General features: G+C 39.0%; 1 protein-coding gene across 1 annotated transcript; it reads left to right on the top strand.

Annotated features, from left to right (window-relative positions):
- Nucleotides 1–1,520: 1,520 nt before the first annotated feature.
- On the top strand, nt 1,521–22,995 carry LOC127567565 (transitional endoplasmic reticulum ATPase). Its single transcript, XM_052010604.1, has 15 exons — nt 1,521–1,685; nt 2,348–2,492; nt 2,718–2,848; nt 3,412–3,543; nt 4,657–4,759; nt 10,193–10,326; nt 12,912–13,047; nt 13,141–13,253; nt 13,988–14,152; nt 14,252–14,374; nt 16,476–16,688; nt 18,692–19,000; nt 21,698–21,853; nt 21,977–22,131; nt 22,472–22,995. The coding sequence occupies exons 3-15, from the start codon at nt 2,744–2,746 to the stop codon at nt 22,575–22,577; spliced, it is 1,950 nt and encodes a 649-aa protein (XP_051866564.1). The 5' UTR covers nt 1,521–1,685; nt 2,348–2,492; nt 2,718–2,743; the 3' UTR covers nt 22,578–22,995.
- Nucleotides 22,996–27,205: the final 4,210 nt, after the last annotated feature.

Below are 27,205 nucleotides of genomic sequence, written 5' to 3'. Positions count from 1 at the left end.
ATTCTCATCGGAAAGTGAAACAATGAATCAAGATTGTCAAATCATCAACAGTTTTTTTTGTAAGACTAATCCTATGCACCAGAAATACTTCAAATTCTTTTGGTCTGTTTTGGTTGGTCTTTTATGCCTGTGAGAGATGCACAAAACTTGATGTTGCACCTGCATCCCCCATTCCCAAGCTTGAGTTGAATCTCTTCAGTTAAAATTTTATTAGGTTACACAGAATAACATAGCATGTGACTCTATTTCTTTTCATTTATCTGTCTGAAGCAATTTCTGACAGTTTAAATGAGTTTCCTAAAACTCTTATAACACTAGGTATTTGGAAATCTGCTGAGGACACAAACCTGCTGGAAAGGAAAGTAGGAAAGGTGTTTTAATACATATCCAGTAGTCTCCCTATAAACAAGCAAGACAGTCTATTTAAATATTTAAAGCAAGACTTGCTTTAGTTACAAATTCAAAACATGAAAAACAGCACGTGGCAAGTTTCTTGATATCAAGTAAAGATGGAATTAATAAACTAACTAAAAAAGTAACCTGGAATCTCTCTGAAAGGTGCGTACTTTGTTTAAAATTTTGAGGTCAAGTAGGTTCATGAGAGCTGCTTCTTCCCACAACAACCATCTTGACTACCATAGGTATGTTCTTCCTCTCTAAATAGGCTTTGGCTGGTGGGTGTGCAATACTAGCCAGTTTTGGTTCTTGTCACATTGAGGGGATGCTCTTTGGTTCCTGTTTACCTCCTGCAGCATGGCATGAAACAGTGTTGCTCAAGCCTAAAGTAGATTGACCTTCCCAGCTTGCCACACTGCTCTGTCAATATTATGCCCATTCATTGCCCAGCCTGGAAGTCTTGACCCTGGGTATGCCATAAGTTGCCATTTGGAAATGAAAGCCAGTGAAAACAATGAGCAGTTTTTTTTCCCCTGAAAAATGTTTTTAAAAAAAACAGCAAAAAAAGTACTCAGTTTTTGTTTTGTTGAGATTTCTACAATAGCAGTGCAGTTTCTATTCCAGGAAATTGTATATGGCATGTTGTAGTGTGCTAAATTCTCAGAGGAATCTTGGTTTTATAATTGTGTACTCCACTCTTCATAGAAGTGTTCTTGTTTATATTTTAAAAATAGTGCAACTATGGTGCCTTGCAGAGAGATTTGAAAGTGATACAAAATGCAGTAAAACAAAGCTTGAAGATATATTTGTTATATTAACTGCATCCCATGTGGGTGATTTGATGAGCTGAATTATCTTCCTTTTATGTTGAGATTTATTACATAAGCTCTAAGTAAGCATTTTTTTTCAGTAACCCATGTTGTTTCTAGAGCAATTTCTTAGAAAATTCTGTACAAAAATATTTCTTCCATAATTTGATCTCCTTGTCTAATCTGCTTTCTTCAAACTTCAAACTTGCTTGTGCAATACTTTGTGATATGTGCTAAAAGCTTTATTGTTTTTTTTCCATTGGATGCTATCATTATTTAATGAACCAAAATCTATTAATTCAACAGGCAAAAGATGGATGAACTTCAGCTATTCAGGGGAGATACGGTGTTACTAAAAGGAAAAAAGAGAAGAGAGACCGTTTGTATTGTTCTGTCAGATGATACATGCTCGGATGAAAAGGTTCGCATGAACAGGGTTGTGCGTAACAACTTGAGAGTTAGACTGGGTGACATTGTGAGGTAAGTGTTTATCAGAGAATGATGAGAGCATAAGTTAGTGTGACCTTAGCGTCTTGGGTAAGGCAGCATGGCACCAGTTCTTTGGCCCAATTCATCCATGCCAACCACGGTGCCCACCAAGCTAGTCCCATTTGTCTGCATTTGGCCCATATCCCTCTAAACCCCTCCTATCCTTGTACAAATGCCTTCTAAATGTTGTTATTGTCCTGCCTCAGCCACTTTCTCTGGCAGCTCATTCTATATACACACACACCTGTGCATGGAGAAGTTGCTCCTTGGGTCCCTTTTAAATCTTCACGTTCACCTTAAAACTATGCCCTCTAGTTTTTAGTTCCCCTTCCATGGGGATAAGACTGTGCGTTCAACCTATCTATACTCCTCATGATTTCATACACTTCTAACTTCACCTGTCAATCTCCTATGCTTCAAGGAATAAAGTGCTAGCCTGCCCAAACTCTCCCTATGACTCAGGCCCTCAAGTCCTGGCAACATCCTCATAAACCTTCTCGGCACTCTTTCCAGTTTAATTGTCTTCTATAACAGGATGACCAAAACTGTGCACATACTCCAAGTGTGGTCTTGCCAACATCTTGTACAACTGCAACATAATGTCCCAGCGTAACGCAACTTAGTTATTTATTTTGAAAGTTTATTCTCTTCAGCATTCAACCATGCCCAGATGTAAAAGTATGGCAAACGAATCCATGTACTTCCCATTGATGACACAAGTTGAGGGTATATACTGGAAACTTATTTGAAGTCTATCTCAACCCTATTTCCTGGAAGCTTATAGGCCAATAAGGAAAGGTGAGCTTTCAGACCTGCTTAATATCTTCTGAAAGTTTTAATTTTTCCCTGTAATTTGTCCTACCTTATCAACCCTTTTGCTTTTTTTTTGATAGCAAGGTGAAGAATTACAAAGAAATCAGAATACATTTTAATATGTTATCTAAATATTCCATAGATTTTGCAAATGACTTTTATATAACGTGAAACATGATGGCAGCTAATTTATCTGCTTTTACTTTAAAGGTGATATCTTCTTGGTTCGTGGTGGAATGCGTGCTGTGGAATTCAAAGTAGTGGAAACTGATCCAAGCCCATACTGTATAGTTGCTCCAGACACTGTCATTCACTGTGAGGGTGAACCCATCAAACGAGAGGTATGCCCAAGATCTGATTGGAATTAGGCATTGTAACATTATGTACACTTGTGGGGAAAACTTATTGTATCAAAGAATCAGATGCTTTGGTAATGATCAGAAAACTTTGTCAGCTGATTGATAAATTACTGCAGCTATATAGATGCCTTATCAGTTTGGAATGTCAATGTTTTTTTAAGATACAAATGGATTTGTTTTAACTTTTGGTATAGTCTTATGTTGTATTGAGGAACAAAAAAAACCTGAGGATACTCCAAGACTGGAAATGCGGTCATTGTTAACATAAAGCATAATTTGCTTATTTTTAAATTTATTTTAGTATTGAAAGAAGGCCTAGTACAATGTCTATTTGCCATTGTAACGTGTAGTGGTGCATGTTTTAAATGTTTGGAGATGTTCAAAGAAACTTATGTTATGAAATTGTGATGCTCAAATGTCAAATGCTACTCTTAAATGGTTTTAGGCACGTAGAAACCTGATGATAGTTCCCTTCAATGACATTTTCTTTGAGGAGGATTTGACTAGTTAAAAGGCATGCAATTTGTCTTGGTTTTCATTTGAAGGATGAGGAAGAATCTTTGAATGAAGTTGGGTATGATGATATTGGTGGATGCAGAAAGCAGCTTGCTCAGATCAAAGAGATGGTTGAACTGCCTCTTCGGCATCCTGCACTGTTCAAAGCGATTGGTGTCAAGGTAAGATAAATAATATTCTTCCTCTTAAAATTCCGTATTTTGAAACTGGTTCAGAAGTTTACATTTAATTTGTTCTTCGTCCTTGTTAGAGTATAAGATCCTGAGATGACAAACTCTTCCTTTGGCATACATTAGAAATACCTGGTTTATATATCCAAATTCCAATGTCTTGACAAAGGAAGGCTTAATTACTGTATTCTACTGTTGAAGAAACTACATTTAAATTACTGAATATTTGTATTTAGTGTTGTCATATTCTTTTTGGTCCTGGTATCGGATGGGGAGTTAAAACCTCTGACAAGATCAGATGTGAGTTTTCTACTCTCTGGACAAGGAATACTTCTTGTTTGGATGTTATGCAGCTGCAGCAATATCAAAGTTGGACAATGTCCTGAACAAAACAGTCTGCTTGATTGGCAACTCTTTTGCCAAATTAAAATGTATGTTTCCATCAGTGATGCATTTAGGTTGTGTTGCGGATGTATTACGGCAATTTTCTCACACTACTTCTGCAGTACATCCGGAATTTGTGCCTCATGACTTGTAAGATTAAAGGCAAAAGGTATGTCACCTCATTACCTCCAAGTCCCTCATCCTGACATGGATGTAATATTGTCTGAATGTCAAAATCTTGGAGCTCCATGCTTGGGTTGGGAGCACCTTCACAACGTGGATGGCAATGATTCCCAAAGAAGAACTTCTACAGCCTTTCTCTCAATAGCCAACCTGTCAATCCCCCTATGAATCTTGTGTTTCAGTAAGGTTCCCTCTTTATTTTTCTTTATTCAGTCAGTACAGGCTCAACTTTACTTTCTGTCAATCTTTCATCTCAGTAGTAAACTTAAACCTCTCTGCACTGCCTCCAGTGCAAGCACATCATTTCTTAAATATGGAGACCAAAACTCTATGCAGTACTGCAGGTGCAGTAAATTTTCAAGCATCCTATTTTACCACTTTTTTTTAAAGAAAAATAGCTGGTTGTCTGCATTAGTTGTTTCCTGTCCTTTTAATAATGGTTTTAATCAAGATTGGGTATTTTCTGAGACTTGATTTATACATACAATTGAAGCATTATATTTAACTTCTCAACTTGCTCCCTTTTTCTCAATGTAGCCTCCACGAGGTATTCTCTTGTATGGGCCCCCTGGAACTGGCAAGACCCTGATTGCTCGTGCAGTTGCAAATGAAACTGGTGCATTTTTCTTCCTTATCAATGGTAAGGTACTGCTTTACTGTCAAACTAAAATGATTACTGTGACTTGAAAGACAAAGAGTATGCACTTAATAAAAGTTAATGCTTTTTTTGTCCTTGGTACATGTGCCAATGTTAGTAAGAATTGGGGACCAGTGCATTTAAGCTTGAATGAGCATGGTTTGCACAATGCCACTGCTTTGAAGTCTCAATGTGCACAAGGAAGCAAATTGAATTGTGACATAAATGTAAACTGGGTATCTTTTGGTTTTGATTGTGTGGAGTGAGCGTCAGAGGGGAAAAATGGCAAGAAACAAAGATTATTCTCACTTCTGAATTAAATCTTGTGTGTTCAAATAACCTTAATTGTATATCATCTTGGTTTTGGATATTGTATATGTTTGTGCTTATTATACTGTGGCTCAGATTTTTCTGAAATAGTGAGATTGAATCAGGTTTATTATCACGTGTCATAAAATTTGTTGTTTTGTGGCAGCAGTACAGTGCAAGACACAAAGACATTAAAAATTACTATAAGTTACAAAAATAAATAGTGCAAAAGAGGAATAACAAGATAATGTTCACGGACCCATGTATGTTGCAAACTTTGCAGTTTAGTGCATTATTTTCAGATTTGAGAATTTGCTTGCTTAATTGGTATTAAATATTGCAGTATATATCCAAGTGAGCATTTTGGAGGCAAAGTTCAATTCATGATTGCCAAATGTATTTGACCAGCTAGTTGAATTGGTAGAACTTGGAGAATATACGCTGGGGCATTAAATATATCATGAAATGAAATCTACTCTTTCCCTCATCCTCAAACAAAAACAACCAAGTCTCTGCCCATTCACTCAACTTTTCTCATTATGCATTTCTACTTCTTGCACTATTCAATGGTCCTGACATGTATGTCATACCATATCAATAACACAAGACTTCAGGAAAATTTTGGTTGCCTTTTAATGCAGGTCTACCTAATTATGATATACTCATTCAAAAAAGCATACTGGTACAGCATTCCAATGGGCTGATAATGGGCTGAAAAATTGAAAACTCTTTAGTTATTTTTAGCACCTACTGTTTCTTTTTCCAAAGGAGCAGCAGATGATTAGGGAATCAGCCTGCATTGATTAATGCTGACTGCTTTGAGCGTTGTTACAGGAACCTGTTACTGTAGAGCTGTGACATGAGCAATCTCCAGCTGAGATTTGGCATGATGACAGTGTTGTTCTAAATTTGTAAGTCACTTACAACGACATTAACTTGGGCTCGTTTTTGTGGTGGTGATCTGTTTTTCAGATAATATCTAATGTGAATGGAAGTTTGGGGAGGGGGTACCATGCTTTACCAGATAATCAATGTCCCATTATAGTACAATAGTGGAATCTATTTGGTCTTCACAGCAGCTCCCTTTTGCCGTGACAGCTGTCATGAATTCCCTCCTCACCTTTTGGATGGCAGAATTTTTATCAAGAGGACCTTTCTCTGGATGTTTTTAGGCAATGTCATCCCAGTTACTGACCTTGTAGTCAGCAGGTCAGTTTGTTGAATCTATGTGGAGTTTATGGGAGTCTGTTGGAGATGGAACATTTTAGTTGATGTCCAAATCAACCAACTTCTTAAGTACATTCAGATTTGTGACTTGCCAAGAGCTTGAATATTATGAGTGCTCCTGAAGTAGATTCCTACTTGGATGGTGGAAAGTGGGTGTTTATTATGAAAACTTGGCTACATTCTTTACGTAGCCTGCTGGTACTGTCTAGAGTCATGCACAGATGTTTTAAGCAGTGTTTTGATAGTCACTAGCGCTTATTGATTCATACCACTGTATGAATTACTATCTTTGAAAGAAAAGTCTGGAGGGGAAAAAAAGTCAGGGTGAAAAGAAGAACTTCCTTTTTGGGCTTGTCACTACAATAGCCTTTGGTAACTCTCCTTTCTCCCTTCAGTCTATGAAGGAGTGTGCTTTGCTTTGAGTTGGAAAGCAAAGATGATACTAACCAGAAAATCTTCCTATTCGTGTGATTTTCTTGACCTGAATTGTAGGTCTGTGTGTTTAATTTTTTTTTACTTAATACAGATGGGTTTGATGGTGGTTCCATGCTGTTTTATATGATAAATAGTTCTTTGTTATACAAAATAAGTGCTTGATTTTGAAGTATAGACATGCTTTTTAAGTGAATCCTTTCATATTCTTCACAAGATCTTTTAGGAATAAGCTTATAGACAATTCAAATGTTCTAGTCTTTCATCTCCTTTCCAGCAAAAGCTGAAATAAGTATTCGTGATTATAGGTCCAGTGAAATCGTAGCTTTGTAAAAACTTCCCAGAGGTTCTCTTAAGACACAGGAACGAGACAGACTAAGTGGTTTCTACAATAAATGAAAATCAAAGCCTGCAGATGCTGGAAATCTGAAATTAAACTAGAAATTACTGGAAACACTCAGCAGGTTGTGTTTTCCTTTTCACAGATTCAGTACAATGTTTCAGGTTGTCCCTTCAAAACTGGGAAAGTGGGAGGGGGGGAATTCAGTTTTTAGGTTGCAGAGAGGATTGGACAAGGATGGATAGGGCAAAAAGAACATCTCTGAAAGGGTGAGGCCCAGTTTGATCTGATAAGCTGTTGATGATGCCATCAGGTTGATAGATCAGTGTCTGTGTGAGAGAGGAAACAACAAAAGGACATGTGAAAGCATGAACAGCAGATCAAGCAGTGTCAGTGGAGAGGGGAAAAACTCCAGTTTTCCTGCCTGAAGATTGGTGACCACCACGTGTCTTGATTTTCTGCTAATTACAAAAGAGAGCGACCTAAATGTGTATACTGTAGCAGTTGCTACCGCGGAATAAAACAAGACTCTACTCGGAGGATTGCCAAACAGAACTGGTTTATTTTCCCGCCTTGTGTGGGCCCTTTAAGGGAGAAAAACTCCCGCCCAAAAAAACTGGCAATGACGTAAGTCCTACGTCATCAGGACTTTCCCGCGCGCGGGTTCTCCCCGTCGCTCGGAAAGACGAGGCCCACCGCCATCTTGGGCCTCGTCGCTCCGACGCCGCGCGACCCGACTGCCGAGCCGGTTCGCCCGACTAGACGGTGAGTCGCCACACAACCCCCCCCCCCCCCCCCCCCCCAGAACCGGCGAGACAGTCCCCAAGGTCCGTGGGCTGTGCCAGCTGCCGCTTAGGGGGGCGGCCTCTGCGTCGTGGCGTGGCAACCTCGACAGGCTGTTGCAGATCCAAATGGGCCGGTTTGAGGCGGTCCGCCGTGAAAACCTGTTCCCTGCCTCCAATGTCCCAAATAAAAGTGGATCCGTTATTCCGTATGACTCGGAACGGTCCCTCATATGGTCGTTGCAATGGCGCCCGAGGTGTGCCCCTGCGAACAAAAACAAACTTACAGTCCCGTAGTTCCTTGGGCTGGCAGGATGGGGCTTGACCGTGCCATGAGGTGGGAATCGGGGCCAAGGCGCCGAGCTTCTCGCGCAGTCTTTGTAGAACGGCTGGGGGTTGTTCCCCTTGGTCCTGAAGGGCAGGTATGAAATTCCCGGGGACAACTAGTGGCGCCCCGTATACAAGCTCAGCTGACGAAGTGCGGAGGTCTTCTTTGGGGGCAGTGCGTATGCCGAGCAGGACCCAAGGCAGCTCGTCAACCCAGTTAGGACCCTTCAGGCGGGCCATCAAGGCCGATTTTAGATGGCGGTGAAAACGTTCCACCAACCCGTTTGATTGAGGATGGTAGGCCGTGGTGGTGTGCAGCTGCGTCCCTAGCAGGTTCGCTAATGCAGCCCAGAGACTGGAAGTGAATTGGGTGCCTCTGTCTGAAGTGATGTGGGCCCGAAGGAAATCGGCTCCTAGGAGTGGTCGGGCGACGGTGGCAAGGGTAAAGGTCCAGGTAAAACGGCTGCCGCCAAAGTGTAACTGAAGCGTACGGGTGCCGAAAGACCGTATCGTTGTACCGTTGGCGGCATTGAGTAGAGGACCTGGTGGCCTGTCACGAGTGTCGCGGCCTGTCGGGGGCAAAATACTGACCTCCGCTCCAGTATCAACGAGGAAACGCCGTCCAGATTTCTTGTCCTGAATGAAGAGGAGGCTCTGTCGGCGGCCAGCCGCCGTAGCCATCAGCGGCGGCTGGCCCTGGCGTTTCCCTGAAACTTGCAGGGTGGGCGGCATCGACGGGCCTCCGCACCCCACCTCTGATGGTAGAAGCACAGCTGGTCACCCGTGTCGTCGTCTGCGTTCCTGGGGCGTGGCTGCTCGGTTGCTGGGGCCGGGCGAGGCGGGCGTTGGGCTCGCGGCCTGGTGATTTGACTGACGGACGAACCGCTCTCGCGCTTGGCCCTCCACAGGACATCTGCCCAGGCGGCCACCTCACGGGGGTTGCTGAAGTTGGCATCAGCTAACAACAAGTGGATGTCAGCGGGGAGCTGTTCGAGGAAGGCCTGTACGAACATCAGGCATGGCTTGTGTCCCTCGGCCAATGCCAGCATCTCATTCATTAGGGCGGATGGGGATCTGTCCCCCAGGCCATCCAGATGAAGCAGGCGGGCGGCGCGCTCACGACGGGAGAGGTCGAAGGTCCGGATCAAAAGATCTTTGAAAGCCGGGTACTTATCTTCCTCCGGAGGTGACTGGATGAAGTCTCCAACCTGGGCGGCTGTCTCCTGGTCCAGAGAGCTAACCACATGGTAGTACTTCTTGGAGTCGGAGGTGATCTGCCGAAGGTGGAATTGCGCTTCGGCCTGGTCAAACCAGACGCTGGGCCGAAGTGTCCAAAAGGTGGGCAGCTTGAGGGCCACTGCGTTGGTTGCTGCGCTGTCGTCCATTTCGCGGGTCCAAAAGCCGTTTGGACCGTCGGGGTCACCAATGTAGCGGTTGCTACCGCGGAATAAAACAAGACTCTACTCGGAGGATTGCCAAACAGAACTGGTTTATTTTCCCGCCTTGTGCGGGCCCTTTAAGGGAGAAAAACTCCCGCCCAAAAAAACCAGCAATGACGTAAGTCCTACGTCATCAGGACTTCCCGTGCGCGGGTTCTCCCCGTCGCTCGGAAAGACGAGGCCCGCTGCCATCTTGGGCCTCGTCGCTCCGACGCCGCGCGACCCGACTGCCGAGCCGGTTCGCCCGACTAGACGGTGAGTCGCCACAATACTCATAATTGGTGATTCCTTTTTTTCTAATTGTGCATATAAAGGTACAAATAATGTTAACCTCATCTGATTAAACTTGAGATTTGGTCGTCCTTGTAGATATGAAGATGTAACCCTCAAGTGGTGCCATAGAGGATCAGTGATTGTAGGACGTAATTGAACTGCTTCTAATTACACAGAATGTCTTGAATATTTAGGCACTGTATTGGTATTTAATTTCTTTTTCTTCACACAAGAAACTAGTGGCAACTCAATAGTAATTTTAAATGGTACATTAGAGATTTAAGCTTACTGAAATGTTTCCTTCTAGGACCTGAGATTATGAGCAAACTTGCAGGAGAATCTGAGAGCAATCTGAGAAAAGCATTTGAAGAGGCTGAGAAAAATGCTCCTGCTATAATTTTTATTGATGAACTAGATGCTATTGCTCCAAAGAGAGAGAAGGTATGTTCTGAATTTAATTTGGGTGTTGGCATTATTAGTTGTCCCTGAACGTAAATCTACAGGGTACTTAAATTTTCAGTAGCACCATTTATAACTCTGTAGTCCTGTTTGCCTTCAGTTGTTATATCATTTGCAGATTTGGAATGCTGTCTCTGATATTCTGTATTTATATTAAGCTTCCTGTTGCAAGAACTTTGTCACATTTGGCAGTACTTTGAATGCTAGCAATTAAAGTAGTTGATGTTGGAACTTTGTCAGATGGTCTTTGCAAATATGTAAGTTTAAAGCATTTATTACATTTGTCTGTCACAGTGCTCTTGTTTATTAACACACATTTGTAAACCTGTTTCCAATAATTCATCAGGCTAGTCGGAAAATGTTATGCAACTATATTGGACAGCTGATAGGAATGAAAAATAACAATGCATAGAACTGTTAATTGTCCTGCATGTGACAAAATAAATGATATGTCCTATTGATGTAGGCTGAGGTATAAGGAAAAAGCTCTGCCCTTCCATTATTGGCAAGGTATCTTTTTTTTCTCTGCCTAAGGGGCAGATGGTAACTTTGTGAACTTGTCACTTGAAAGATAATACTTCTGAGAGATTCACTCCTTCAGTATGTTCTAAAATGAGACCCCAGGAGTCTTTGGAATGGGTTTTGCACTTAAACTTCTGGTTTACCTGTGAGTACCTACACCAAGTTAAGAATATATTTGACTCTTTTTGCAGGTGTGCAGACTTTTAGTATTAATTAAATGTATAATTTTAATCTTTCAACGGTAGAAACAACTATTAACTGGTATTGGATCTCTTAAACTGATGGTTGTGCTGAATGTCTATTACGCATAGTTCCTGGTCCTTTTGACTGTAGCTCCCTTTAAATATATGGCAGGCTGCATCATGTAATTTGAGCAAATGCTGAGGTAGGAGAGGAGAGAAGGGGAATTTTTAATGGGTAGTTAAGGATAAGGAGATTAGAGGTTGAGGTGAGGAAATGGGTATATGAGGCAAAGCATGACTGCTCTTTAACAGAGCCAGTGCGTGCACAGTTTGGGAGTGGGGTGGGAAGGAACTGACCTGTGCTATTAGTTTGTGATTCTCTGATGTTCATTGATGTTCTACAGCTAGCATTGTTTATTTTAGCCGTCACTAATTTTCTTTGCTAGTATTATAATACCTCATTGTTTGTGGACATATGATTAGTGTACTGAGGTATGATGGAGTAGCTAATGAAGGAAAAATTGAGGGTGTGTAATTGGAGAATGTGTCTGGAGAATGCAGCAGTGCATTATTGATGTGATAATACGGCATTGGTGACAAGCTGGACAAGAACAAGAGGAACAGATCAGTATGTGATATGTGGGGTGGATAGATAATGTATATAGTCAAATAGTTATATTATTGGGCTAGTACAGGAGTCCTCTGTTCTGGGGGGGGTGGGGCGGGGTTGTATTCTTTTTAAAAAAAAGTCCATATCGCAATTTTTCCATAATGTGGACCTGCGTCATCTGTGCATGTGTTGAGAAACGAGTTGAAAATTTTTTCACTTAAGTATGAGCGAGTTTATTCAGTATCTCAGATTTTTGGGTAGTGATTTGTAAAGGTGAAATTCCATTACCTAAATGGCTGTAATGTCGTGGGGGTGGGGTTGAATGTCTGTAATTCAGAGGCTTGATTTTGTGATATACAGACATCTGAGGAATTTAAATTTGGTTAATCTGAATTTAAAGTTTGTTCCAGTAATGGTGAAACCATTATTTAAAAAAAATATCTATCTGGTTCAGTAATGTCCTACAGGGGAAGAAATTTGCACTCTTCATTTGGAGCTGTTGACATTGCTAGGAATGCAGACATCCCATAAATGATTGATCAAAAATAACAGAAGGCTAGATTTGACAGGAAGATAGAAACTGGCATGATCAATGGAAAATTCTCAGTCAGTAATACTGTGATAGTACAGCAAAGTAAAGACATCCAGCGCAAAATTGAGAGAGGCAGCAGTCCAACACAAGAAGCTGAAGTTAATGGATAAAGTTGGTAATGAGACTCAAGAAGAAAATATTAAAACAATGCATGATCTTAGGGGTGGTGGTGGTACTGCACATAAAATAAAATATCTGAACATATTCCACTGTGCTTTCATTGGTTTGAATATATGGAGGATGTAATACAAGCCGAATTTACTCTATCACAATGTTTCAAAGAATCACGACAATAGGGAATGGATGTGATGGAGGAGGAAAACTCAAGAATTCTGGGCAGCAAATAGTTGAGAGACTCTAAATCACTTCTGCTTTTGCCTGTCTTCATTCACCCTTCCAATTGTACTCCTTTTGGGTTATCTTTCCACCTATCACTCTTGTGTCTAGATTGTGCTACCTTGCAATTTGGCACATTCAAGACCTGCATTTGATTTAATGATTTAATTAATTGATTTTAAACCTAAAAAATATCCATCATTCTGTCTTGTCCAAGTTCCATTTCTCTCCCAGGTAAATTGTGCATTTACAGCAATTCATAAATTGCTTCATAACTGATGTTTGCTAAGTTAATTGCTTTCCTTTTCTCTATTTAAACTGGCAGACTCACGGTGAAGTGGAACGTCGTATTGTGTCACAACTGCTCACTTTGATGGATGGTTTGAAGCAACGTGCTCATGTGATTGTTATGGCAGCTACAAATCGACCAAACAGCATTGATCCTGCTCTTAGAAGATTTGGTAGGTTGAAACTTCTTTGTCCATGTGAGTTGGAGACTTGTTCTACATCTGTAATTGTTCTATGAGTAATTGGCTTAACAATTTAACTTGCAGGGCGGTTTGATAGAGAGGTGGACATTGGTATTCCTGATGCCACAGGTCGATTGGAAATCCTGCAAATTCACACAAAGAATATGAAGTTGGCAGATGATGTAGACCTTGAGCAGGTCTGTAAATATTTAAAATGGGATATGTTATTATCCCACACTTAAAAGTATTGTAGCTGGTGTACTAAACTGTCAAGATAAATTATCTTAAAGATATTACATTTGTTTAATTGCTGATTTCAAGTTAATACATCCCTTTTCCTACTCCAAAAATGTACGAGCACATGAGTGGCAGAAATGTAGTGTGTGGCATTTTTGTTATTTCCAATCTTTTTAAAATAGTTTTGCATGAAAACATAGAAAGACAGTAAGAGTAGACCATTTGGCCTGCTCTGTTATTAAGTGTCATCATGACAGTCATAAAATTCAGGACCTTGTTCCTGCTTTCTCCCCAGATCTCTTGATCTCTTTAGCCACAAGCACTATATCTTGCTCCTTGTTGGCCTCTTGCTATAAAATTCAAATAATCTGATTTTAGTTTTGTACACTGGTCAGCAAATTAACAGTGAAAATGACCATTGGGTTAGTCTTTCTTAACTTCTGTCAAAACTTGATCATAATTTTGCACACACTTACTGGATGTCTTCTTTATCCCATGAAAATCTGTTTTTTGAGTCACTCATTGTAAGTAAAAACCATTTCATCCCAGTAATACGATACCTCTATTTTGTGTTATTGAACCTTGAGCGTATTTCCTTTGGAACTAATCATGTAGTATAATTATTGTTCTATCAAATCGTGACAAGTTATTCAAATATTACTGTAAATTAAGCAACAATTCTCTTTGCTTTTAGGTTGCCAATGAAACTCACGGCCATGTTGGTGCTGACTTGGCTGCCTTATGTTCTGAAGCTGCTCTTCAGGCTATTAGAAAAAAGATGGATGTTATAGACCTGGAAGATGAAACCATTGATGCTGAAGTTATGAATTCACTTGCAGTTACTATGGATGACTTCAGGGTAGGACTTAATGAAAACATTAAACATTTTGATTTTGAAGTTCTCTTTTGTATCTTAAGCTAACTTAATTTATGCAATTAAAATTCTCATTGTTTGCAGTGGGCTTTGAGCCAGAGCAATCCTTCAGCATTGCGTGAAACCGTGGTTGAAGTGCCTCAAGTAACATGGGAAGACATTGGTGGATTAGATGATGTGAAGAGAGAACTTCAGGAACTTGTACAAGTAAGCTCCTGGGTTTTTCGATCTGTAAACTGTGTGATAAATGTATTAATCAGATAAGTCAAAAATTTTGTATGGTTGAAAAATTGACAATTTTTATAACTCAAATCAAATTGTGCCAATTAAATTATTTTTACAAAATTCAGCTGCCTTGCTTTTAATAGTGATATCTGTTTGCCCTTTCTCTGTCATCTCACCTTGCAGGAAAACTAATTTTCATTCCCAGTGATAAATCTGGAAAATAAATGTATTTAAATTATTTGATTGTTGTAAACATAACTGCATTTTCCAGCAGGCACTCCAGAACAACAGTTAATTTTTTTTTAAATTCTCAATTGTTTACTATTTGTATTAGTGATCTGGAGGAGGGAACAAAATATAAGGTTTCTAAGTTTGCTCATGATTTGAAAATAGCTGGAAAGACATGTTGTGATGAGAACATTGTGATTCCTCAAGATATACGTGGATTGAGTAATAGGGGGCAATCCTGGCAAATAGAGTTTAATATGGAGAAGTACGAAGTATTGCACTTTAGTAAGAGGAATCAAATGACGGATTATTATTTAAACGGAAAAAGAAAGCAAAGGAGTGAAGTTCAGAGGATAGGCAGGTCCAACAAATAATTCTTTTGTTAGATTTGAAGAAACTTGGAGCCCATTTATCCAGCATTTTCATATGATTTAAGTTGACCTTTACCGAATCCTTTTCAATAACTTTCTATTCAAATATAGAGGAGCAGAGTTAATGACATAATAATGCTTTTAACTGAAGAAATATGACAACCCAGCTTTTGTTTAGTTCTTGGTTTTTGTTTATTATTACTATTTTGTTTTACTTTTTTTAATTTTGTTTTTTTCCTATAATCAAATTTCTTTTTAAATCTTTCTCATGTTTAATTATCAAGAGATTGGGAGGTTCAAATTATATATCTTACTCTTTGTATATGTTAACTTATTATTGTAATCCAATCTCTTTTGTATCATGTGTATAATTACTATTATATTTATTAATTTGAAATTTAATAAAAAGATTGGAAAGAAAAAAAAACAAATAATCGAAGGCAAATTGCATGTTGGGCTTTATTAGGAAGGGGTTGGAGTTTGTAAGACTAGGGAAGTTTAAGTTATTATACCCCAGTGTTGGTAAGGCTACACCTAGAATACTGTGCAATTTTGGTCCCCTTGCCTAATATATTATCAATGGAGGCAGTCCAAAGGAGATTCACCTGGCTAATATCTGGGATGAGAGGGTTGTGTTATCAAGGAGACTAAACAGATTGGGTCTAATGTCAAATTTGTTGGTTTGCTGTCACTGGAAACCAACAGATTTGACATTGGTATTAATCAGCAAGATATTGTTCACTGATTTTTGAAACAATTCTGATTGCTTTTCTTATGTTCACCCTCTGTACTGTTTATTACAGCTTTGGTTTGCTACTGTTGTCATTCACCATGATTGTAGTATTACGCTTGTATACATCTCTGCCTGAACCTGCAGTTACTGTTATAGGGTTAGTAATTACTGCCACTAGGGATTTCTGACACTTTTTATTTTGAGTCCCACCCACACTAATCTTCCATCTTGTCATTTTATGTTAAGATTCTTCCTACCTTTTTAAAAATTAATATTTTGTGCACACCCTTGACCACTGCAAGCTTATCTTTTTATGGTGGCTATTTGATCAAATTTATTTCTGCATTCTTCCCTGATTTTTGTCTAAATTACTAATTACCTAATTGTTTGTCAATCCAAATCATCATTTTGCTTTAAACCTTTGATATTGCTCTTTTAAAATTTTTCCTGTTGTGGATTTTGCCACTGCGTTCCCCTTCTTTTCCTAAATCTACAATCTTCAATTGTTTAAGGACCAATCTACTGTCCAGGTACTCTGTTCTTTGTCCTGTTTTGATGAAAACCATCCAAATGGAAAACAACTGCTTTCCCCTGCATTGGTGTCAAGAGTCCCATACAGTAAAAGAGAATGAATTAATTGGAGTCTTAATTATAGCTGCATATTAAATGGTGTTTGGCAGCATTTTTTTGCCTGGGTTGGACTACTTCATGATTTTGTGTTAAGTGTACAGGTTTGATTTGTTTTTAACAGTATCCTGTGGAGCATCCGGACAAATTCCTGAAGTTTGGCATGACCCCTTCAAAAGGTGTACTATTCTATGGACCACCTGGTTGTGGTAAAACTTTACTGGCAAAAGCCATTGCAAATGAATGCCAGGCCAACTTTATCTCAATCAAAGGGCCAGAGCTGCTTACCATGTGGTTCGGTGAATCAGAAGCTAATGTCCGAGAAATCTTTGATAAGGTATGTAATTAAAGCATTATTATGAGAAATAATTGCATGAAACTTTTATCTTGTCTTGACTAGATTTTTAAATATTTTTAGTGTTTTGGAGTGTTTTGGCTTTGTGTAAGATGATTGTTGATTAGACTGCTTGCTGAGCAGTTGTCCAAGATGTTTGCACTTGTCTAATAAGAAAAAATACAGAAAACTCCTATTTATCTGATATTTATGCATCCAGAATTTCACGCAACCAGTGAAAATTTCTAAGAATATTAAGTAATTTCGTGGCTTTTTTCAAAAAAGACCCACTCACAAAAGTTCTTTCGAATCAGATGAAATGGGAACACTGAATAAATTGTACTGCCATTTTGACACTTAAAATTAAGTGCATTAAGTTTATGATATCTTAGCTCAGGCAAGGCTATGTGTTTCTAAAACAAATTGTGTAGCCTACATAAGATTTGTTTTGTTTTTATGAAAATAAACTCAAACAGTGAATTTTATTTCAAGTATTATGCAAAATAAGCTTGAAAAGACATTTTTAGTATATTCACATTTAAACATAAGGGCAGTACAGTTGTAGGCTGATTAGCAGCTGCATCTTCTTTGAAGACTTGGCACTTCAAATTTGTCCGTACTTGCCATCACATGATTTATCCTTGCTGTACTTTACATTTGTACTGTTTAGCCTTAAATTATAGTCCAAAACAATCTTCAAATGGTAAGGAGATTACATGTAGGTCAGTGATTTTTTTTAAAGTATGTTCACAGAATAGTGTGTGAAGTAGTTTTTTGAGCAATTCTCATGCAATCAGCATATTTGTGCAACTGCCCCCCTCCCCCCAGATGTCAGATGACTAATAATATACAGTAGTGTGAATTTTGGATCAATTTTGATGGTTTAGGGCTTAAGATAGTATACCTATTTGGAAGGAATGAGGTCTAAAGTAATAATACAGTACATCAACTTTATTAATGTAGATGTTTATAAACTTGCCATTTGTGTTTATTTTGTTTTAGCTTTACTATTAGGTATCTATGATTCATGGTTTTGCTAATTTTAAATCAGTAATTTGCACCATTGTCAGTAACAAAGGCACAAGTGTCCCTAAAACTAAGGTAACACCAGTAAACTTAAAATCTAATTAATAGAATTTCCAAATGGCTTGGGTTTCATGGGAATGGCTTAAAATTACATTGGATACCATTGCTTAGTGTGATGCTTCGTGGTGTTGGGAGGGTCCTCTGCTGAATAGCAAGTTGTAAAAGCCAGACAGAAGATGTGGCTAAGGAGTTTATAGAAATGGTTCTTGTGGAAAATCCATTTCTGCTGAGTGAAATGGCAGAAAGGGAAATGCCATAAAATTGATTCAGTTTTGATGTGGAATTTCCTGAGGGAGTTCTTAGAGTTTTTCACCACCAAAGTAGGAGATAAATTGGAGCAGGAAATGCTGAGCCTTGATGCCCTAGGTGAGATTATGAATGTCAATTTGTTCTTGTTCTAGTTATTTTGACTTCTTTTAAATAATGTGAGTTTCCATGGCTTCCGCTTGAGTGATCAGCATTCCTTCTGCACCTGTCAACATGTGTCTCAAAGGTTAATTGGTCTCAGTCTGGTGCTTAATTCTCAAACCATTTGGCCCTGAAAATGAAAATCCATTCTCATGAAATGGAATCTGTCAATGTTCATTTGCCTAATGTACATCCTGACCCTGGGACCCAATAGTTAGTCAGGACATTTGCATTAATTACAGGATGTGCTTCATGAAATGCTCTGTTCTCTTATTCACAGACTTTTCTGAATTGACTTGGATAAAGCATCATAATTTGTAAGGGGGGGTAGTAAATGTTTCACTTGGAAAATGTGTTCTTTGCATTTACTTAATGAATTTTAATTTTTTAAATATTAAGTAATATATTGTTTGTTTTGAACTTTAGTACTTCTTTCTAGCAATCACTTTATTCCCCAAAACCTGCTTTGTCTAAATGAGTATGTGTTTACAATGTTCTGTATCACTTTTCAGGCTCGTCAGGCTGCTCCTTGTGTGCTGTTCTTTGATGAACTGGATTCCATTGCTAAGGCTCGAGGTGGGAATATTGGTGATGGTGGTGGTGCTGCTGATCGTGTCATCAATCAGATCCTGACAGAAATGGATGGTATGTCCACCAAGAAGAATGTCTTTATCATTGGTGCTACCAACCGCCCTGATATTATTGATCCAGCAATTTTGCGCCCTGGGCGCCTTGATCAACTGATTTACATCCCATTGCCTGATGAAAAATCTCGTGGGGCTATTCTGAAAGCTAACTTGAGGAAGTCTCCTATTGCTAAGGCAAGTTCTATGATTATGTTCTAACATTTGAAGTGAAATGTTTATTTAATGAGTACTAAGGATCACATTGTACTATAATAAAAACAAATTTCTGGAGATGGTCAGGCACCATCTGTGGTAAGAACAACAGATCTGCTGTTTTGGTCAAAGACCCTTTTTTAAAACAGGAAAAAAGAGAAAACAAGGGAATATTTCTGATACAATGAGGTCAGGGTTGCTGTGGTGATGCCCTGTTTATGAAGCCATCTGGTTGAAAGATTAATGAAGATACTTCGATAGGGGAAGTGATGGAAATACAGAATCTGGCCACTTCTAGCACTCTCTTGGTTTCATTTCTTGTAATACCCTGACTTGTGTTTCACAGATTTGACTTGTCTCCTTTTTTACTTTTGTTTTCTCTCTACAACTGCCCACTTCAATTTATCACCAACTGCTTATCACCACAGCAACCCTGTCAGAGAGATTGCCTTTGTTTCTGTCAATCCCTCCCATTGTCACTCTGCAACATAAACCTAATGTGTTTTCCAACTTTTCCAGTTCTGATGAAGGATCTTCAACCTTGAACATTAATTCTGTTTTTTCTCCTTCATAGATGCTGCTTCACCTGAGTGTTTCTAGCACTTTCTGGCTTTATTTCAGAGTTTCAGAATCTCTTGTTCATGTGAAACTGTAGGTTAACTTTCAAGAACAAAAATGGTTTGTAATTTCTTTTTCCTGAAGTAGTGCAGCACTGAGCAGCTATTGCTGGGAACTTATGGTTATACATCCTTTGAGATATCTTTTGTTTTAATAACTTGGTCAGAAGCACAGTATAAGCTTAGTTTTAACCTGGAATTGTGTAAGCAGCCTGTTATGTTGCAGTATATTTTATCCCATTTCACCACATCAATTTTATGCTCCCCTTTAGCATCCTTCTCTAAGTATCAGCTGCATGAGCCTCCTCTTAAATGCATTTGTATGGTACACTTCACCTTCTCTAGTAGTGATTTGCTTATTCCTAATTATTTTTAAAAAGGTGGCGATGAGCATTGTTTGTGGTGAAAGTACTCTGATGGAGAGTTCCAGATTTAGATGGTGACAGTGAGGAATGCTGATAATTTTAGGTCAGAGTATGACTTCGATGGGAAATTGTAGTTGATAGTACATGCTTATGCTTGCAGCCCTCGTTCTAGTTTGTAAAGTTAATGGGTTTGGGAGGTATTGTCAAAGTAGCATCATGATTTTTCGTAATGCAAGTGCATGCATCAAGAAACGAGAGTTGAACAAGAATTATGTTTTTTTTTCCCCCCACACACATCTTGTGAGAGTGACTTTTATTCCCTGTCTCTCATTTTGGGTTGTGATTTTTTAATTCTATGCAAGCCATAGTTTGGGAGTCGCCTGTAGAGCACAGAAGTAGGCCCTTGGGCCCATTGAATCCATGCTGACCATCAAACACCTACTAGTCTTCCCCGAACACTTTTTTTTTGTCTATCCTCCCCACATTTCCATCAAACCCCCCCCCAGTAGGGGCAATTTACAGTGGCCAGTTAACCTACTAAATCACACGTCTTTGGGTTGTGGGGGGATTCTGGAGCCCTTGGAGCAAAACTACTTGGAGAACATGTAAACTTCCCACAGGCAGCACTGGAGTTTAGAATCAGACTCCGGTCACTGGAGCAGTGAGGCAGCAGCTCTATTAACTGTCCCACTCTGCTGCCCAAATGGTAACAAATTAATGTTTCAGATGATGAATGGGTACCAGGCAAGTTTTGTCCCGCACGGTGCCATGTTTCTTGAGTGTTGCTGGAGCTAGATACATCCAGGCATATGGTGAATATTTTGAAGCATTCATGATTTGCACTGTGAACGTGGAAAGATTTACTTATTACAATGCACCAGGAGACCATTTGGCCCATTGGATCCATGTTCACTCCTAGCAGAACAAACCCATCAGTCCCATTTTCCTTTCTCCTTGTTTCCTCATATCCCTACAACTTATTATTCTCTCTTGGATGCTCTTCATCGCCTGTTTGAATTTTGGGAAGTTAGGAGGATGATTTGTTGCAGAATATCCAACTTCTGACCTCTCTCATCACAGTATTAATGTGACAGGTTCACTTAATTTGTTTAATGGTGATCCAGCAGCTTTTGATGGTGGAGGACATCACAATTGTAATGCCATTGAATTTTAGGGGCAGATTTCTATCTCACTGGAGATGGTCATTGTCTCTTATTTATCTAGCACGAACATTATGTGCTAGGTCTTGCTGCATGCAGATGTGGAGAGTTTCATTTTGAATAGAACTGAATGTAATATACCCATTAGCAGACATCCTTGTTTCTGACCTGATGGAAGGGAAGTCAGTGAATGTGAAAGTAGGATGGTTGGACATAAGGTACGATGCTGAGGAAGTTATTTAGCAATGTTCTATGAAGGAGATAATTAATTTTCCAAACAATCATTGCCATCTTCCTTTAAGCAAAGAGCTTTGTTTGATCCTGGCATTTTTCATTGAGTGTACTTAATGCTCCTGGATTACTAATGGACAATTTGCATGTGTTCAGCATCTATATCAGAAAATGCTTGATGTAAGAAGTTCTTTCCTTTCACAGTCTAATGCCTGAAGTTTCGAGGCAATTCATTTAATATTGTATGCTTGCACTTTTATCACAATTTTGTTCAAAGTGTAATGCTTGATGGTCATTTTTTTGTAGGAAGTTGACTTGGAATATTTAGCAAAGACCACCAATGGATTTTCGGGAGCTGACTTGACTGAGATCTGTCAACGAGCTTGTAAGCTTGCAATAAGAGAATCTATTGAAAGTGAGATCAGACGTGAACGTGAAAGACAGGGTAACCCTTCAGCAATGGTAAGTTCATTGACTATTTTTAAGCTGCTAATTAAATAAAGTTTAATTAGATTTAATTGTAAACTAGCTATTTTTATATCATTTGCTGAAAATGTTCACTGTTCAAAATGGTTCTAAATGTAGGAGGTTGAAGAAGATGATCCAGTTCCTGAAATACGCAAGGATCACTTTGAGGAAGCTATGCGTTATGCACGTCGATCCGTCAGTGACAATGACATTCGAAAATATGAAATGTTCGCACAAACACTGCAGCAGAGTCGTGGATTCGGCAGTTTCAGGCAAGTTTTCTGTCTTATTTATTTTACTGACTTTTCTAGATTTCTAGCATGTTCACATTCAGCAGCTTTTTTTTGTTTTGTGTGGAAAATGATATTTGTATGATTATTTTTGAGCTAGTATTTCTCATTTCCCAATTTGGATTTTGTTATGAACTTATGTTCAATATCTACAGGCCAGTTACCTTTTTTTGACCAAAGTTTGAAATTGAGATGTTGCTTAATTATCATTACTTATGAACATCTTCATACTCTCAATTTGATCTGTTTTCAAGTCTGATTTATTTGGAGATTTGTTTTTGTACCATAGTCCTAAGATTACCATTATCTCTACTACTTGCAGATTCCCGTCTAGTAGCCAAACTGGAGCAGGACCAAGTCAAGGAACTGGAGGTGGAAGTGGTGGAAACATGTTTAGTGAAGACAATGATGATGATCTGTATGGTTAAACATACACTGTGGACCAAATTTGATGAGGCCAAGTTGTACAATTTCCATTTCTTGGACTGTTGCTTTTTTTTCTCTCCCCTTCAGTCCATTTGGAGAAGTGTGTGCAGCTTGTTATAATCTGGTTCAGGGGCTTCTAATGAACCTATTCTTGATGTTGGATGTGAAGTTAACTGTTAAATCACTGCAGAGTAGTCTATGACTACCTTCTGGGAAACCTGTTCTAATTGATAAGGCAGATTCAGCAGCTTTTGCAGTGGGTATAACTGTAGCCTGAAAAAATACAAAATGCTTATGGAACTTCATTTTTTTTATTTCAGTAGGTGACATATGATAAATGTATGCATTTGAAAAATGAGACTTGAAATGTTAAGGAACTTAATATGAACTGATAATAAAATCTGAATTGTTGCACCTCCAGTATTGTGTTTTGCCTGAATTTTAAGCTGCAGTTATAGGTCAAGCTTTCTAATTAGTTCACAAAAGCCACTTGTATAGTCTGCAGCTTTTTGACCTATTGCAAGTAAAGATTTTCAGTGTCTATTGTATTGTATTTACTGTTGACATCTGAAGTTGAAATGATTTGTCTACTGTGGCTTTTAAACAATTGATTTTCAAAATTCACTGCATATTTGACATTCTAAATAGCATTGTCAATAATATTGGGCTTGCTAACTTAAATTTTACATCAGTTTTTAAGATGGGGGGGGGAATAGTAAGCACACTGCACAAAGTATTTTGGAGAATATTTAACCTGGTACAATGGACATCATTGGTGACAAAGGTCTGTAAAATTTTTTTGAGCCATCGTTTGCTTCCAATAATTCATTAAATTTGACTAATTCTGAATGCATGATTATATTCCTTTCCACCTGAAATCTACAGCTACTACTAGTGGACATAGTTAATTCAGTGGTTGGAGAATCTATCCATTATAAGAGTAAAAACTAAATAACTAAACTCCTGAAATCTTTCTCCACCACCGCCCCCCCACCCCCACCAAAAATAAAATCTGAATTCTGATTCCATTTCAATTGTGCAGTTTTGTTTCCAGTGAAATTAAAGCTGGCAAAACTTCTTTGGGAAGTTAAAAGACATCTGGAATATTAGCCATCACCCAAATATGATTTGGGCATCTGTTGCCTTTCATTCATTTCTGCTTTGAAATTATCACCATGAGGACTATTGAAATGCAAGAAGCTAACCCATTGCCACCTTAAGTAAATAAGGATGGGCCATAAGTGCCAGCTTTGCTAGTGTCAGTCATATCATCAGATTAACATTTTAGTACTGTGTTAAGTATTATCTTAATATTTTGTTTTAAAAATGCTTTTGGAAATTTAATGATTAAAGGATTTTGTTTTTCTATCTTTTAATATTGTAATTTGGAAATCTGTTCAAAATGATACATGAAAATTTGTATTCAGTGTGCTTTAATTTGGAAAATATTCAATTTAAAATCTTGCTGAACTCTATAAAATGGCTTAATATAGTTGTTTTCAGAGCAAGTAAAAATATATCCAAATTTATTTGAATTTGAAATCACATTGGATATGAATGTGTTTTAAATATTCAACTATAAAAAATTCAGAAATTTTATGATCTTTCTGCAAGAGAAAGAAGTTGTATTTATACCATGCCTTTCAGTCTCTACCTGAAAACACTAGTCAATGAAGTGCTTTTAAAATGTAGTGATTGGTGCTGGAAACGTGACAACAAATTTTGTAATGTGCTCCAACAAGGAGTAAAGTGCAATGAGCAGATAGGTGAAGGGATAAACTCAATTGCCCTCTTAAACATATAAAATGTATGTTTGAATATGGGTCAAAGACGACAGACAGCATATCCATGGCAAGGTTTGACGTGTATAATTGCATTGTATTATTACCATAATGCAGAATTAATAAGTTAACATCAAATTTTCTAACAGCTGATATTTCATAAATTTGTTGCTTTGGATCTTAACGAACAGTTCTAGAATATTGTATCAGACTTGATTTAAAGCTTTTTCCCATTTTTGTTATATTAAAATTCTTAATGATCATGAGAGCACAGGGTTAATTTAAATTGCTTACAAAGGCAGTCAATTATTGGACAAGGTATTATACTAAATCCATCTTTATTTCTCTAGTAATGTTTTTATTGGTTTTAAAGGATATACGTCTCAGGACTTGATTTCGCTCAGCAGGACCCTACAACTGGCACATCTGCAAACTGTTAATAGCTGATTAGCTAATTGGCAGCAGCCAATAAAAAGTTAGGGTCAAGTGGAGTGGCCATTTTGGAGCAGCCATTGTGAGTGGGCCACTGTTAGATGGGGAGCCGAGGTAAGAACAGGTAAGGCTTTAATTTGTTGTTACCATTGATTCGGCTTAGGTTCTGCAGGACTTGGTGAGTGGAGGCTAAGGTTAGCTTCAGGTAAGGTCTTTTTTCCTCTCTTATTCCATAGAGTAGTGAAATTGCAGTCAGGGCAGTGGTATGCTTCTCTTGTAAGATGTGGGAAGTCAGGGAGACCTCCAGTGTTCCTGATGACTACACCTGCAAGACATGCATCTGGCTGTAGCTCCTTAATGATCATGTTAGGGAACTGGAGCTCAATAACAAGTATATTGTTTTGGATATTGTTGGGGGTGATGACTTACCAGAGGAAAGCCACAGTGGCCAGATCTCTGGCACAGAGTCTGTCTCTGTGGCTCAGAAGGGGAGCAGGGGGTGGGGAAGAGGAGTGCAGTAGTGATTGGGGATTCATTGGCTAGGGGAACAGATAGGAGATTTATACTAGAATTGCAGGGGGGTGGGAACCAGAGTGGCAGGGCAGCAAGAGAGTCCCAGGGGTTTCTATAGCTATATTAAGAGCAAAAGGGTAGTAAGGGACAAAATTGGGTCTCTTGAAGACCAGTGTGGTCATCTATGCATAGAGCTGAGAGAGATGGGGGAGTTCTTAAATGAATTTTTTGCATCCGTATTTACTCTGGAGACACTGTAGAACTAAGGCAAAAGAGTAGTGAGGTCATTAACAATTAAGGAAGAAGAGGTGCTAGCTATCATGAGACAAGTGAAGGTGGATAAATCCCTAGGGCCTGACAAGCTGTCCCCTTGGACCTTGTGGGAGGCTAGTGCAGAAATTGCAGGGGCCTTGGCAGAGATATTTAAAATATTCTTAGCTAGGGGTGAGGTGCTGGAGGATAGCTAATGTTGTTCCACAAGAAAGGCTCTAAGAATAAACTGGGAAATTATAGGTCGGTGAGCCTGACATCAGTCATGGGTAAATTATTGGAAGGTATTTCTATGGGACGAGGACATACAAGTATTTGGATAGACCGGGCCTGATTAGAGATAGTCAATATGGCTTTGTGCATGGTGGGTATGTTTAACCAATCTTAGAAAGTTCAAGGATCTTACCAAGAAGATCGATGAAGCGAAAGGTGGACGACATTATCAAAGGCCTTGCTAAAGTCCATGTAGACAAAGTGCCACATGGGAGGCTGGTCCAGAAGGTCAAGTCGCTTGGCATTCAGGATGAAGTAGTCAATTGGATTCTGTTACGGACTCAGTGAAAGTCCCTTTAAGATAGAGAGTGTGTGTGTATGTGTGTGTGGGGCGTGCTTACGTCAATAGAAGATAAAGGACGTAATGACGTTGTTGAAGAAGTAAGAAGGGGAGAGAGACACCAGCCTGCTGGTTTTCTCTATCGATGGATGAGAAACAATAACTGTGTTTGCCACTGAAATCCATGTATGGAAGTTGGAAGTAATCCGGTGGAGTTCACTTTGTTGCTGACCTGTAGAAGGAAACAGGTATTTGTGTGTGGACGACCACGGTTCGGATGCTTTTCGGGGTGAGGAAGTCACTACCGAGTAAACACTGAAGTGTCGTTTGGGTTCCATCGTGGAACATTTGGATTTCGTATGTACCCTCTCTATGTTTTTCTACATCTACATCTTATCTTCAGACAACGGTGGTTGTTGAAGAAGCCTTGCTCATGTTTCACCTTATGGCTTGCGGAACTGAACTTTAAGAACCATTCCGGAACTGGGAGTTTTGGACTTTGTCACACACACACACGAAGAGTTTAGTTTTGGGGTTAACGTTCGAGGTTTAACATTCTTGAATTCTAACATACTAACATTTTTACTTTTATTTTACGTATTATCATAAGTAGTGATTAATAAAATAGTTTTTAACACTAAATCATGCTCAGTGTGTTTCTTTTGTTGCTGGTTCGTGACAATTCAACCTTGGCTTAGCAGAAGCCAGAGTGTGGTAGTAGATGGTTGTCTCTCTGGAGGCCTGTAACTAGTGTTGTGCTGCAGGATCGGTGCTGGGTCCATTGTTGTTCATCATCTATATTAATGATTTAGATGATGTGGTAAACAGGATCAGCAAATTTGCAGATGATACCAAGATTGGGGGTGTAGTGGACAGCGAGGAAGGCTATCAATCAAAGCTTGCAGCATGTTCTTGACCAGCTAGGAAAATGGCCCGCAAAATGGCTGATGGAATTTAATACAGACAAGTGAGAGATGTTGCACTTTGGGAGGACACACCAGGGTAGGATTTACACAGTACGGAAGTGGTAGATGCAAGTTTAATTGTAACATTTAAGAGAAGTTTGGATTGGTTCATGGAT

The sequence above is a fragment of the Pristis pectinata genome, chromosome 2, assembly GCF_009764475.1.
Source record: "Pristis pectinata isolate sPriPec2 chromosome 2, sPriPec2.1.pri, whole genome shotgun sequence".
In the NCBI taxonomy this organism is placed as follows: domain Eukaryota; kingdom Metazoa; phylum Chordata; class Chondrichthyes; order Rhinopristiformes; family Pristidae; genus Pristis; species Pristis pectinata.
This window is presented reverse-complemented; position numbering and strand designations above follow the sequence as displayed.